The 15,569-nt window shown below is 39.8% G+C and overlaps 1 protein-coding gene across 2 annotated transcripts in view; it reads left to right on the top strand.

The window, feature by feature from the left end:
• CCSER1 (coiled-coil serine rich protein 1) overlaps positions 1–10,797 on the top strand; it is an 874,804-nt gene extending 864,007 nt beyond the window's left edge. For both annotated transcript variants that reach the window (XM_075609982.1, XM_075609990.1), the window contains exon 10: positions 10,225–10,797. In XM_075609982.1, the coding sequence (XP_075466097.1) occupies positions 10,225–10,341 (117 nt within the window). In that variant the 3' untranslated portion in view covers positions 10,342–10,797. The remainder of the gene's footprint in view (positions 1–10,224) is intronic.
• The last annotated feature ends 4,772 nt before the right edge of the window (positions 10,798–15,569 follow it).

Here is a 15,569-nt window from a genome sequence, read left to right as displayed (position 1 = left end):
TAGCAGTGTTTTGCGCTAGTGTATAAGATATTAAATAAACTGTTATTTTGAGTGCTTTTTTATTACTGCAGACTTCGTCTTAATAGCTCTTATATGTACCTTCATATCAATGGCTTATTGTCAGTACTGAATGTACACTGAAAATAGATAACTAGAAGCCTCCAAGAAGCCACTTGACTCATTCTAAGATAACTATTGTTGGAAAAAATTGTGCTATTTACCAATTGCAAAAAGTGGAAAACAGCACACCAGGGATCAATAGGTTGTATTAATAAATGCAGTTTATTAGGTACATTTCCAAAACAAAGAAAAAGGGAAAAATATGTCCCAATAGTACACAGTAGAAGCAATAAGGTAATTAAAAGGTACAATGGATATACACATACATGAGACTATTTTCTTATGTTGCACCTCTAATGCTGATAATAATCACACAGGAAGTATAGCTAACTATTTATCTGCCAACATTCATGAATGCACATCAGCTGGACAGATTAGAACAATGTTTTTCTAAATTAAGTTATAGTGCCGGTAGCTTAGGAGGTATCTGATTGGTTAGCAAATCATTCAAGTAAGTGAGCGTAACCTCTTGCATGCCCCTGATGAAGCACCGACGCGCAGAATGCATTGAGGTCACTAGAAGTAATGCACGAGCAGCTGCAGCTTCACTTGCCGGTCAGGAATAGAGAGGGAACAGATTGCAGGTGGTGATTGCGGTCCGGACAGCACATCTCCGATTGCCGCCTGTCTTCCTTCCCTGGTTTCCTATTCCTTGGCGCTACAACACAAATATATTGTAAGTACACATTCACACTGGTTATTCCTTTCAGTAAAGGCGTCCAGCACATGGAAGTAGCTTGTGTGCATTCCTAATGCAACCTAGCCTTCTGGATGGGTACACCTCCATCAGCTATACTTCCTATGTGATTATTATCAGCATTTGATCTGCAATATGGGAAAGTAGTCTCATGTTATATGTATAGCCATTGTACCTTGTATTACCATATTGCTCCTACTGTGTTCTATTGGGACATATTAATTGCTTTTTTTTGTTTTGGTAATTTACCTAATAAACTGTATTTATTAATCCCTGGTGCGTTGTTTCTCCTTTTTTTTTTTTAGTCTTTGAGCTCTCATTTGGGAGCTCTGCATTAGGAGCTGTGTGGAGTACTTCAGATTACAGCTGCAAAAGGATCTGATTTGTGATTTCAACACATTGGTCTTCTATTTACCATTTACATTTATGACAAAATAGCATACCATTAGGGGAAGAGTAAAAACTACTTTTCATTTTATATAGTGTTGGTAGTCTACATCTCACGTGTACAGTTCATTTTTGTGGCACAAAACCTTGCCCTGTAGAGCAAGTCATTTTTGGTGACAAAGGCACAAGATCGTGAAATGACTTGAAGGTCACAAAGCGCTGACACTGGGAAGTGAACAAAACTCATTCTGCCTAGTGCTTTTTTTCTATCCCATACAATTATATTATTATGGCGGTCATTCACTAAACTGTGATACTGCAGAGCAGTGCACTGTCACCGTTGAATGGACACCCCTTAAGTGTTTATATTGGGTAAATATAATCAGGTTCTTCTATCTAAATTTAAGAAATAAATTTGGGCATGTTTTTTTTCTTGGAATCAAGAGGCGTAGTAGCTGCAGTAGCTTCAGGCCATGCTTCTCCTGTACATACCTACTCAATCATTGGGTAATTGAACAAAACCAATGTTTATTTGAAGCTGATTCATTTAAATTGCTTTCCTATATTGTAGAAACATCCTTGCAATAGATCAGTAATCTTTTGCTGTGACTTACATTCTTGGAGGATAGGTTTAATTAAAATGTTGGCTGCTGTAACATTTGCCTCTCGGCAAGATCATTGATTGGTTTACCTTTTGACAAAGGCCATCAGCGTTTTGAGTGCAAACCAATTAAGTAAATTGTGATGAGATATATGTTTATATTAATCTGTATATTATAGAACATCTAGTGTGCTATATTCCTAAAATAAGTATGGGGCTATCTTCTTAGTACTGGTTATGTCTTACTATTGTACAAATATGAAACAGTTAGTAGCGATTGCCTTCTCAAAGTATAATAAAACTCGTAAGAATAATAGTGAGGCAATGAATGTCAATCAATCAGTATGCACTACTAAAGCTAATGCACGACAATAATTATTTAAGTTGCTATTTTCTCGTATTTTCATTGTTATCTTTTTATTTTTGCTATGCTAAGTGATATCATGATACGGTGATGTGGGTAACATATCATTTGGTTGTAAGATCACACAATAGTATCGCATATAACCAATTTAATTGACTGTGTTCATACAGTGAACTAAAATTGATTTAGAAACCGTCAACTGTAAGCATTTTTTAAAAATATAAATTAATCAGTCACTAAGTTTTAATTACTTTAACAGTCACAGGCACTAGTTTGCTGTTGTGCAAGAAAATACTATACTTTCACTATTTGCCATGTTTCCTGTACACAACAGCTGGTAGTTATGGCTCACATCAGCATCTTTGATGACTGAGTTGATGTGGACCTGCAAATCAATTTTGAAAAGGTACTGTATATCAATGGTAACATGTAAAGTTATTTGGAAGGTACAGGTTGAAAAGATATACACTGACTACACATTCTCTGGGTTAGGTTTGTTTACAGATGAACAATATTGTCAATCTGATTCCAAGAAAATCAGGTTTGGTGGAAATTGGTTGACAGAAGAGCAAAGAACAAGAGCAGAATAGCATTTATTTACTTACTGTACATAATTTAGATTGTAAACTCTTCAGTGCAGAGACTCCTTTTCCTAATGCTTACTTTTATGTTTGAAGCCCTTTTTCCCATGATGCATTATTTTATTGCATCTATTACTGCTGTGAAGTGCTACTGTATGTACATGGGTGGCGCTCTATACAATTAATACATACCATCTATTTTATCAGTTAATGGGACAGCCCCTCCCAGCACCAAAGTAAAGTAAGGATAGTGGCATGTTTAGACAAGTCTAAGTATTAAAAAAAAATTGTGGAGGGATTTTGCAACATTAATCTACTGTCTTTTGGTGAAACGACCGTTTGTGAATCCTCAGTTTTACCGATCAATTGTTTCAGCAGACCTGATGAAAAGGAAAACATTAATTTTCCCAGATTATAAATATGTAAAGTTGTTTTAGGAAAATTGAATCTTTCAAGGAAACAAATTATACTGATAAATTGTTTAATGTCTTTTTTTGACTCGCTATGTGGTACTGTACTGTCCTTTAACATAGTTCAAGTTGGTTCTGCCATGACCTGTCAGATGCTTAGGCCTAGTTTGAGTTCCCAATAGTCAACATGCTCTGAGACCATGAAACTTCGGACCCGATTCAATTAAAAAAAAACTACCATTTTAATGAGCCAGTGTGACCAGCTACTTCTGAACATATTGATTTGCACTTGCACCCTTGAACTTTCGATCTGCTTCTTGGGGACTACTTGCTGTGTTTAGGTTTTCTAGTAATCCACCGAGTGAAAATATCCTAAATTGTATGTAGAAACTTTACCTAAGGCTAAGGGCCTAAGCTATACCATCTATTATATATTTGACACTTCAAAAGACATGAGACTGACTGACTATAAATGATACATTTCAAAGACAGGGTTTTCTCTAAAGGAATGATTGACATTATTGTTGCCCCTTTTGTAGAGATTATCCTGTAGTGAAAAATGTATATATTCACTACATGATGGCTGAGGGATTCCCTCGATCAACATGTCTTTCAGATAACTTTATTTTATTTTTTTTACATTTGTGTTTGCTTTATGCAATCCAGTTTCATGTGTTATGGTAAACTTTCTACATACAAACCAACAGAAATTAATTTAAAGCCACCCTACAGTACATTGGTATGCCATGCAAGTGAAAGTGAATAATCCTTTATTTAATCTTTTACTACATTTATTTTCCTGTATTGTAGTATAATTTCTTGTCTGAAAAACCGTAATGGTCTTTGTCGTTTTGCTTTTTTACTTCTTTGCATATTAAAAATACAATAATTGAATATAGTAAATAACCACAATATTTTATGGTACTGCTCTTTCAGTGCTTCGGTTTTCAAAACTGTCTCTGCAAATATAGAATACCTATGAGTGTCTTTGCATGTCTTCCACGTGTTTCCAAACCTGCTTCATTCACCCTTCATACAGTGGTTAAGCTACCAAGAATTCTGGGACATCAGTCGTGGCTACCTATCTATTATTACGTGGATTCCTTGGAGCTTTTGTCTGCTGTATCAAAAAGCTTTTCTCAATTTTCTCACTTTCCAAATGGTCTCTTTTCTCCTTGGTTGCCTCAAATCAAAAACTTCAAGTGGGAAATCACGTAGAATAGCTATTTTTATTCTTCGTACTGTACTAAACCTCTTTCACATGTGCAGAGCAAAAGTGTTCTCTATTTTTTTTTATACAGTACATGTTCCTTGCCTACCAAGTACACATTTGTGTTACCTGGAGAGAAATCTAAAAATAAGCAGTGTGCTGCAACCGTCAAGCTACAATGCAGATTTAGCCAACGTTTTTGCAATCCGTGGTGTGCTCCCATTGATGAAATCATAGCCCCGCCCCCTTCACACGTTCATCTTATTCAAATTACGGATTGTAAAAACGTTTATCTACATCTGTACTGTAGCTTGACTGTTTCAGTACATTGTAATTATTTTTAGATATCTCTCCAGGTAACAAAAATGTCTCTTAAAATAATGATAACACAAAATTCAAACTCATATTACTTAATGTAATAGGACTGATTACTAACTGCTGATAATGAGATTCCTTTTTTCCCAATAAGAGAAGAACCTTAATACCACCAGTACCCGGGTACTTTTGTTATAATTATTACTATGTATTTTGCAGGGATATTCTAGCTCTCTACTCTACTCCATTGTTAGTGTTATTGTATACTTTGAGGTGTGTTATTAAATATTTTGCAATAAAGTTTGTTTGTATTTTTTAAACATCCTTGTGGGCTTTAGGTGGAAGACTTCTTTTTGCCCCTGTTTCTCTATGAGTGTTGGGTTTTATATACAGTAGATGTATACTGTAGGTCTACCTAGGAGCACTACCATAGAGTATTGGTTGGATGTATATTTACTTTAGCATACATACTGTACACACATACATACTTTACATACTGTACATACATACATACAAGATCACTAGAGGGGATTTTTTGAAAATGTTGCTTTTGACAAACACCCAGTGGAGCAAGAAACCCAGGGCTGCACTCACGAGAGAGAGTATAGAAGGGAACACACAATATGTCCCGGGCTAATAGCCCTAAGCTACGCAACGCAAAAACAAAAAAGGTTTATTAAATATATATACAAGGGAAAGGAACATCCGGGGGTGTAGGGTAAATGGGTAGAGAAAAGTGCATTAAAACATGAGGTGGGTAAATGACCAGGGTAGAAAACTAAGTCTCATATATCAGGTGTACTGGAGGTACATGTGTATTACCAGTACCAGTACATGTGTATTACCAGACACTGGAAGTACTGACTGATAAGAGACTTGAATGCCTGGGGAGCAGAGAATGTACCTTGGTAGCAGCTAGACACTTACATCTTTGGTTCCCTATTATAGGGGCAACACTGTGTATATATATGTGCATATTATATGGCAATTATGGATTATCATGTGTGAATACCTACCTAGGTATACTCCTGTCATCAGCCGGGGATACTAACACATTGGATAATTATCCTGTATAGTAGATTATCCCCCTGCAACTTACCTGTTTGCTAGCTGCTACCAACGTACATTCTCTGCTCCCCAGGCCATTCAAGTCTCTTATCAGTCAGTACTTCCAGTGTCATATATACTGGTAATACACATGTACCTCCAGTACACCTGATATATGAGACTTAGTTTTCTACCCTGGTCATTTACCCACCTCATGTTTTAATGCACTTTTCTCTACCCATTTACCCTACACCCCCGGATGTTCCTTTCCCTTGTATATATATTTAATAAACCTTTTTTGTTTTTGCGTTGCGTAGCTTAGGGCTATTGGCCCGGGACATATTGTGTGTTCCCTTCTATACTCTCTCTCGTGAGTGCAGTCCTGGGTTTCTTGCTCCACTGGGGGCTTAAAACCCCCCTCTGGATTTATGTATCCACTAATTTTTTACCCTATGCACCATGAGCCATATTACTCTCTACATTGAATAGTTAAGGTGAGCGATAAGCATTTGTGTGTTTGTCAGTCTTTTGACAAACACAAAAAATTTTTATGTAGGTTTTGAAGTTTTTCCTTAACTAGTTAAGTGATTTAATAGGACAGATTAGAAATAGGTTAATTATGTGCTTGTTATAGATACAGACCTCTTATTTTAACCTACAAGCAAAACTTATTGGAACAAAGTTTTCGTGGACCTTTGAAAGACCTGCAGTTCTGGGTTTTCTAGCTTAACTGAGACACGTTGAAATATACTGTATCACCCACTGTGTTTTTGCTCTTTCTAAATTCTCGTTAGAAATTACTGTATAAATTATCCATTTAATCACACAGCCCATTAACATTTTGTTTAAAAAAACTACACAAATGGAAATGATACATTCTAGTTCAGTGGTTCTCAACTCCAGTCCTCAAGGACCACTAACAGTCCAGGTTTTAAGGATACCCCCTGCTTGAGCACAGGTGGTTCAGTCAAAATGACTGGGCCATCTGTGCCAATGGGAGGATATCCTTAAAGCCTGCACTGTTGACAGTCCTTGAGGAATGGAGTTGGGAACCTCTGATTGGAAGTTTCCCTTTCTTTGACTGTGGAGTGTGAAATAAAAGTGAACTGCTGATTATATTCATTGCCCTTTTAACATTCTGGAATGCATCACAAAATTGTTTTTTTTTCTTGCCAAATGCTAAAGTAAAAAACCCTGTGATATACCACTTTTTACCTGGAACTACATATCTAAATTGAATCTAATTTATGAATTTTTAATGGTTTGGTTATGGCAATAGAATGCCCGCCCCATACTGTACTAATTTACTACAAGGAAAAACAAGTGCAAAATGTTCCAGCTTAACATCTGCTCATTTACTAGCCTCTGAGTGCAAAATCTCACAAAAATACTTTCATAGGGCATGAGGGTGTGTTAAACATTGGAAATGCTTTTTGAAGTCCATTTCAATGTAAAATTGTGTCTCGCTAAGTAAATCTTTTATAAAACAAAAAGCTGGCTGCTAATTATTTGTAGCACATTTGCTTATTTAAGTCATGGAATGCAGGGCTTGATTACATTGTACATCTGTCTAGCTAATGTATTGTAATGTTATGCTTTATAATGTGACATCAAATCTGTGCCGTTGTCAGTTCTAACAAAATAAACAGGCTTTATAACAGAATTTCTGCGCAACAATTGCAGTAAAAATTGTATTGATTTTGTAACTCCCAGTCTCTTAAAAATTAGTAGTGTACAGTAGTACGTTAACACTGCACAGTAATTCAACTTGAAATGATTCAGAGGTTGTCTTTTTATGAACTGAGGTCATCAGAAAAAGCACAGCATTTCTTTTCATTCATTTTAATGCAGGTTTTCAGCTCACACCATAAAAGTGGCGATTCATACTGTCCTATGCAAATAAATGCAATTTTTTTATGTACATTGATATGAACACACATAACCCTCTTATCAAAGAAATGCTCTTAAATTGCACTAGATGAACTGTAATATCTAGCACCTGAAGACACCTTATAGTCGTTATATAAATGATATGACCATTACGTAATTTTTTGTCAAAAATGTATCTCCAAGTATGCACCAATTGGCAATATATGATATTCTCTAAAGCAAAAAAAAATCTGGGTAGGAGAATATGGAATGGTGCAAATTGGTGCATACTTGGAGAGAAATTTAGAAAAAATTACGTAACGGTCAGACCATTTACTGTATGAATAAGATATCTGCAGTCATACTCAACTCCCACGTCCGCTCAACCTCTATGACCCTCCGTAATCCTTTATAATCCCGCATTCCCTCATCCTCTAACCCCTCCCCCACACCTCTCATTCTCTCCACCCAACCCTGTCATTTTCTCACCCACCCCAACCATGTCATTTTCTCTCTCTACTCCCATCCCTCTCATTTTCTCTCCCCACCATCCCTCTCTTTTTCTCTCATCCCCATCCCTCTCATTTTCTCTCATCCCCATCCCTCTCATTTTCTCTCCCCCCATTCCTCTAATTTATTCTCCCCCCATCCCTCTCATTTTCTCTCCCCCCATCCCTCTAATGTATTCTCCCCCCATTCCTCTCATTTTCTCTCACCCCCATTCCTCTCATTTTCTCTCCCCCATCCCTCTCAATTTCTCTCCACACACATCCCTCTCATTTTCTCTCTCCCCATCCCTCTCATTTTCTCTCCCCCATCTCTCTCAATTTCTCTCCCCATCCATCTCATTTTCTCCCACATCGCTTTCATTTTCTCTCATCCCCATCCCTCTCATTTTCTCTCCGCCAATTCCTCTCATTTATTCTCCCCCATCTCTCTCATTTTCTCTCCCCCCATTCCTCTCATTTTCTCTCACCCCACCCCTCTCATTTTCTCTACCCCCCCATCCCTCTAATTTTCTCTACCCCCCCCCATCCCTCTAATTTATTCTCATCCAATCCCTCTCATTTCTCTCCCCCATCCCTCTAATTTATTCTACCACCCATTCCTCTCATTTTCTCTCACCCCCATTCCTCTCATTTTCTCCCCCCATCGCTTTCATTTTCTCTCTCCCCATTCCTCTCATTTTCTCTCATCCCCATCCCTCTCATTTTCTCTCTCCCTCCATCCCTCTCATTTTCTCTCCCCCATCCCTCTCATTTTCTCTCCCCCCATCCCTCTAATTTATTCTCCCACCCATTCCTCTCATTTTCTGTCCCCATCCCTCACATTCTCTCTCCTCCATCCCTCTCATTTTCTCTCCCCATCCCTCTCATTTTCTCTCCCCCCATCCCTTTAATTTTCTCTCCCCCATCCCTCTCATTTTATCTCCCCCCATCCCTTTAATTTTCTCTCCCCCATCCCTCTCATTTAATCTCCCCCATCCCTATCATTTTCTCTCTTCCACATCCCTCTCATTTTCTCCCCCCACATCCTTCTCATTTCCTCTCCCCCATCCCTCTAATTTATTTTCCCACCCATCCCTCTCATTTACTCTCCCCCACATCCCTCTAATTTTCTCACCCCCCATCCTTCTCATTTTCTCTATCCCCCAGCCCCGAACAGACAGAAATACACACACAACAGACCAAATACACAGAGACAGACTCACACACTGAGAATCACAGAGACTCAGCCTCGCTCTTCTCCACACTATTTCCTCCACCTTGGCTCCACCGCTAAGCTCCTGACACCTCTTCCTGATTTGCTGCATTAGGCTGAGTCCCCGCTGGCGCTGAGCGCGCTCATGCTTGGAAACCGCTCCAAGCATGAGCACCGGGTGTCCTGTTTTTACGCACGCACGAGGGGGGTTCATTGAGCGCACTGGAAAGTCTAAAAAAAATTATTTACCCGAGCGCGGGTGAGCATGTGTGCCCACGCACAGCTTGAGTGGGGACCTACATATATCTATATATCTAAGTAACCGCCGCAAGCGCCACCTGCTCAGCGCTAGTGGAGACGCAGCATTACCCAGCAGAAGCTATTCAGGATGGAGAAAAATGCCCAGTCCCCTAGAAAAAGCCCTGTTTGTTGAAACCCACACCCTCAAGCAGATCAGGTCACTAAGTCCAGAGAGGTAATACAGGACACTTACATGACCAGTATTACCTCATTTTTTTTACTGGACACATTGTCCAAATACATTGTACAATACCGGACACCTGGCAACCCTAATCATCAACTTCAGTGGTCAGTTACCCCTGGTAATCCCAGCCTGGTAATCCCTGGCTGTGTGCAATTGAGTTGATGCAATTGGATTCATGCAACCTTATAACAGTTGTTGGATGGTCAAAAATATCAATGCCCGCTTCCTTTGACAACAAAGGGGGAAATAACTGGGTAAATGCCCCACTTTCATTTGACATAAATTGTGTTGCTTTTGATAGAGTATTATGTTTTTAGTAGCAGAACTGATTATGAGCAGAATATATTAATACTCACTATCCTGTTGGGGTTTGTTTCCTGACATCAATAAAAGCATGACCCTTTCTTAGCATAATGATTTTCTTTCTTTCTTTTTAAGGTCCAGAGGAATTCGTCAAGTACCGAAGGCTCCATCTATAAAGCTATCAGACCTGTTCATTGTTTCCAGCATTATCAGTTTAAAACCAACATCTGGACACAAGACGCTTTGCACTAATGTATTTAATTAAGTATCATTAAAATGTAATAAGCTCCAGTTTCCAAACAATTAATGTGTTTAAGAACAATGCTGCCAAATTGCAGTTTTACATTATCAACAAGGAAAATATTCTTTTTTGACATTGGTGTACAGATATATTTTCATTGCAGGGACTTTAATAACAAATTAAGTGTTTATTTATCCCTCTGAGAGAAATTTTATATAATAATTTAAAATACCGAGGACCATGCACTTGGACCAGAAGACAGCACATTGTTTTGAAACTGTACCAAATATTTTATGTTAATCATGTGTCAGTTAAGAGGAAGGCACTGTGCTGTCTATTCTGATTTTGTTGACATTTTTTTAAGAATGTTTCCTTTCTGTTTTTCTGTAATCTGAAAAAAAAAATGACTGTGCAATACAATTGATAAATTATTCCATTAAACATTTAAATATGTAAACCTTAAACAATGCACTGGTGTTTTTATTCTTATTTAAAAAAAAAAAGTTACAAAAGTATGATAACATGAATTCTATGTTAAACTGTGTAAAATTCTGGGCATTATTGAATTTCGCGGGGGAGGTGATAGGACAGGAGGCGCCATCAAGGCACTGACTCTTCCCCCACCTTGCCTGCAGAGAGCTCTGCACAGGATAACACTGAGGATGGTGTGTGTCTTGTGGGTGTGTGTCTGTAGTGTGCATTTTGTGGGTAAGTATACTGTATGTAGTGTGCGTCTGTGTGTTCATAAGGGAGCTGCAGCGTGCTGTGTGAGTGGAGGGGGGGGGGCTGCAGGGTGTCTGTATATAGAGGGGGCAGCTGCAGAGTGTCTGTTTATAGAGGGGGCTGCAGAATGTCTGTGTATGCGCATTAGGCTGCAGTGTGTCTATAGAGGGGGGCTGCAGAGTGTCTTTACAGAGCGGGCAGCAGTGTGTGTGTGTGTGTGTGTGTGTGTGTGTGTGTGTGTGTGTGTGTGTGGAGGGGGCTGCAGTTTCTGTGCATACAGAGGAGGGCTGCAGAGTGTGTCTGTGTGTATAGAGGGAGGGATGCAGAGTTTGTTTATGTACACACACACACACACACACACACACACACACACACACACACACACACACACACACACACACACACACACACACACACACACACACACACACACACACACACATATATATATATATATATATATAACAAAAAAAAACACAAAATTATGTAGCGCTAAGGTGGAAATTAGTGATGATTAAATAAAAAATATAATAAATTATAACCAATGTGATTACGTAATTAGAAATAGTGAATATTAAACTGAACTATATATTACAACAAACCATAATGTGACCAGTGATAAAGGATAAGTCCAAAATAATGTTCCACTTGATGAGAAAATCCAGAGAGATGAAAGTCCCAAAGAAGATCCAGGGAGTGTAATGCAGCTTCAGATATAAGTGGTATAGCCAACCACTAGGAATCTAAGAACAAAAAACTAACAGAAGCGCAAGCTTCATAGCATGTAACTGTTTAAACAAATGAGTACATTTATTAAAATCCACAGCTCAAAGGAAATGCACTTACAGGATTAAAAAAAGCAACCATACGTGGGAGAGAAATCTCTGTGTGAAGACATCAACGGGGGTGGGGGAGTCCAAGATAAGAAGGGTTCACCTGATCAGCTCGTAGCCACAACCAACTCCTGTCACGACCTGGTGCCAAATCGCTATGCCTCTCAGTATCTCCGCGTCCTCTGCTCCTGGACAATACTAGGAAGAATACTCTGTATTAGATCTGTCACAATCAGCTGCATGCAAAGACCTGTGCACAGGTCACGGTATAACAGGGTTGAGCTATATATATATATATATATATATATATATATATATATATATATATATATATATATATATATATAGCTCAACCCTGTTATACCTATTATATACCTGTTATATATATATATATATATACACACACACACACACACACACACAAAACTTCACTAAAATTTCTCTCTCTCCGATTTCTCCATTTCCCCTTTTCCTCTCTCTGACCATCACTTCATCTCATTCTCTCTATCTCGCTTCTCCCCTTCTCCACCTCCATCTACCTCTCGGTTCTGTAGAAACCTGCGCTCTATTAACCTACCAGACTTTGAGTCCACTTTACGCTCCACCCTCTCCTCTCTCAGCTCTGCTACAGACCCTGACAACCTGGTCAGGAACTACAACTCTGCCTTATCCTCCTCTCTTGATCTACATGCTCCGCATTCTTTCTGCCGTCCTCGCCCTTCTAACCCCAGACCCTGGCTAAATTCCCACACACGCATGCTGCATTCCTCCACTCGTTCCTCTGAACGCCTTCACTACAATTTATGCTATCCTGTTTCAACTCTGCCCTCTTGCAAGCTAAACAAGCCTACTTTTCTTCTCTAATCAACAAGCACAAGTCTAACCCACGCCGACTCTTCTCTGTCTTTGACTCTCTACTCAAACCACCCTCAGCTGCCTCTTCTTCCTCCATCTCAGCTCAGGACTTTGCTGACTATTTCAAGGAAAAGGTGGAATCCATATGCCAGAACATCCCCTCTTTTTCTTCCTCCCATCCTACACTTCTTCCTAACTCTGCTCCTGCCTTCCTTGACTCTTTTTCCTCTGTCTCAGAGTAGAATGTGTCATTGTTGATCTCCTCTTCTCCCAATACCACTTGCTCTCTTGACCCCATTCCCTCCCATCTCCTAAAACCTCTTGGTCCTACTATAATCCCCATGCTCACACACATTTTTAACTCCTCCCTCTACTTTGGTACCTTTCCCTCCTCCTTCAAACATGCAACAGTCATACCATTACTCAAAAACAGCAAACTTGACCCTACATGTCTTTCAAACTATCGACCTGTCTCCCTCCACCCTTTTGCCTCTAAACTCCTTGAATGTCTTGTATTCTCTCGTTTGCTCCATTTTCTCAACACCTATTCTCTCCTAGACCCTCTACAATCTGGCTTCCGCAATGCTCACTCCATGGAAACAGCCCTCACTAAAATAACTGATGACCTCCATGCTGCCAAGGACAGAGATCACTACACTCTGCTCATATTGCTCGACCTCACTGCAGCATTTGACACCGTGGATCACCATCTTCTCCTTCACATCCTCCATACCCTTGGTATTCGGAACAAATCTCTGTCCTTGATCTCCTCTTACCTCTCCCATCGTACTTTCAGTGTCTCTTCTGCTAACACCTCCTCCTCTATTGATCTCTCTGTGGGGGTACCCCAGGGCTCTGTCCTGGGACCTCTTCTCTTTTCTCTGTACACAATCTCTCTAGGTGACCTAATAACATCTCTTGGGTTTAAATATCACCTCTATTCTGATGACACACAAATTTACTTTTCAACCCCCAACCTTTCACCTGCTGTACAAACCAAAGTTTCTGAATGTCTCTCTGCTATATCATCCTGGATGACCCTCCACCGCCTTCAACTCAACATGGCAAAAACAGAGCCCCTTATACTTCCTCCCAAACTTGGCCCTACTACCTCCTTCCACATTACTGTTGGAAGTACGATCATTCACCCGGTAGCCCAAGCACGCTGCTTAGGGGTCACACTTGACCTCTCTCACATTCTCCTTTCACTATCAAAACGTTTCTAAAACCTGTTGCTTTTTCCTCCATCATATCACAAAGATACGCCCATTCCTCTGTTGCACGACTGCTAAAACTCTGCCCTCAGTCTCTCCCATCTTGATTACTGTAACCTCCTGCTGTCCGGCCTTTCTGCCTCTCACCTGTCTCCCTTACAATCTATCCTTAACGCTTCTGCCAGAATCACTCTGCTCTTTCCTAAATCTGTCTCCGCGTCTTCCCTCCTGAAATCCCTCTCCTGGCTTCCGATCAAATCCCGCATCTCACACTCAATTCTTCTCCTCACTTTTAAAGCTTTACACTCTTCTGCCCCTCCTTGCATCTCAGCCCTAATGTCTCGCTATGCACCATCCGACTCTTGCGTTCTTCTCAAGGATCTCTTCTTTCTACCCCCTTTGTATCTAAAGCCCTCTCCCACATTTAACCTTTTTCGCTGATTGCCCCGCACCTCTGGAATGTCTTTCCCCTCAATACCCGACTAGCATCCTCTCTATCTACCTTTAAGACCCACCTTAAGACACACTTGCTTAAAGAAGCATATGAATAGCACTGTGGATAACACTAGACACATGATACATAAAGCTTGGCCCCCTGCAGATGCACTTACCAGAATACCCTCCTGCTGTCTCTGTAAGTTCTCCCTACCTACCAATTAGATTGTAAGCTCCTTGGAGCAGGGACTCCTCTGGCTTAATGTTATTTTTATGTCTGAAGCACTTATTCCCATGACCTGTTATTTATAGTATCTGTTATTTATTTGTTTACCCCGTGTATTCCTACTGTGAAGCGCTATGTACATTAATAGTTCTATATAAATAAAGACATACAATACAATACACACACGGGCTGCAGTGTATTTGCAATTCAAGTACAGTAAAACCATAAGAAAATGTAGAATTTAATATTGATAAAAATCAATGACTAGCAAAGTGTCTATCTTTTTTAAGCCTACATTTAACCTATAACAGTAATAATCACCTCAGAACAGAGCTTTACTGGCCAATAATGCCATGACTGGGTTTCAAGTCCCTCGGCTTCACCTTGCGCCTTCAACTCTTCCAGCCAGGGTATTATTGACTATTATAGGCTAAAGCAGTAAAATTCAGGGCATTATTGAAAACCCTGCTCTCTGATTGGTTAAAATTCCAGGCATTATCCAATTAGTAATGCCCGGAATTTTTGTAGCTTGCAAAGTGCAGTTTTCAGTGTGTTAATTTCCAGCCAATCAGCTTTCAGAACAGCTGAGACAGGGCAGGGAATTGGTTTGCATGAAGTAAAAGCTCTGAGACAGGACAGGGGATTGGTCAGGATGTATCAGCCACGGGTTGACTCCTCCCCCTCCCGAGCTGACAGATTTTCTGAGCAGATTCAGTTGATTTGGGGGGGGGGGGTGTCCTGCAAAGAAGTTAGTGGCTGTCTGTAGTTTCTTTGTGGCTGCAGTTTGTGTGTGAGTGTGTCAGTAGCAGTGTGTGTGTGCTGTTGTGTTGTATATCTGTGTAGAGGTGCTGTGTGTGTGTGTATAGAGCTCCAGTGTTTGTGTGTGTCAGTGTCAGCAGCATTGTTTTTGGGTGTAGCATGTGTGTGTAGCAACAGTTTGTGTGTGTGTGTGT

Source organism: Ascaphus truei, chromosome 1 (assembly GCF_040206685.1).
Source record: "Ascaphus truei isolate aAscTru1 chromosome 1, aAscTru1.hap1, whole genome shotgun sequence".
Lineage (NCBI taxonomy): Eukaryota > Metazoa > Chordata > Amphibia > Anura > Ascaphidae > Ascaphus > Ascaphus truei.
The sequence above is the reverse complement of the archived record's forward strand: the minus strand, read 5'-3'. Positions and strand labels throughout refer to the sequence as shown.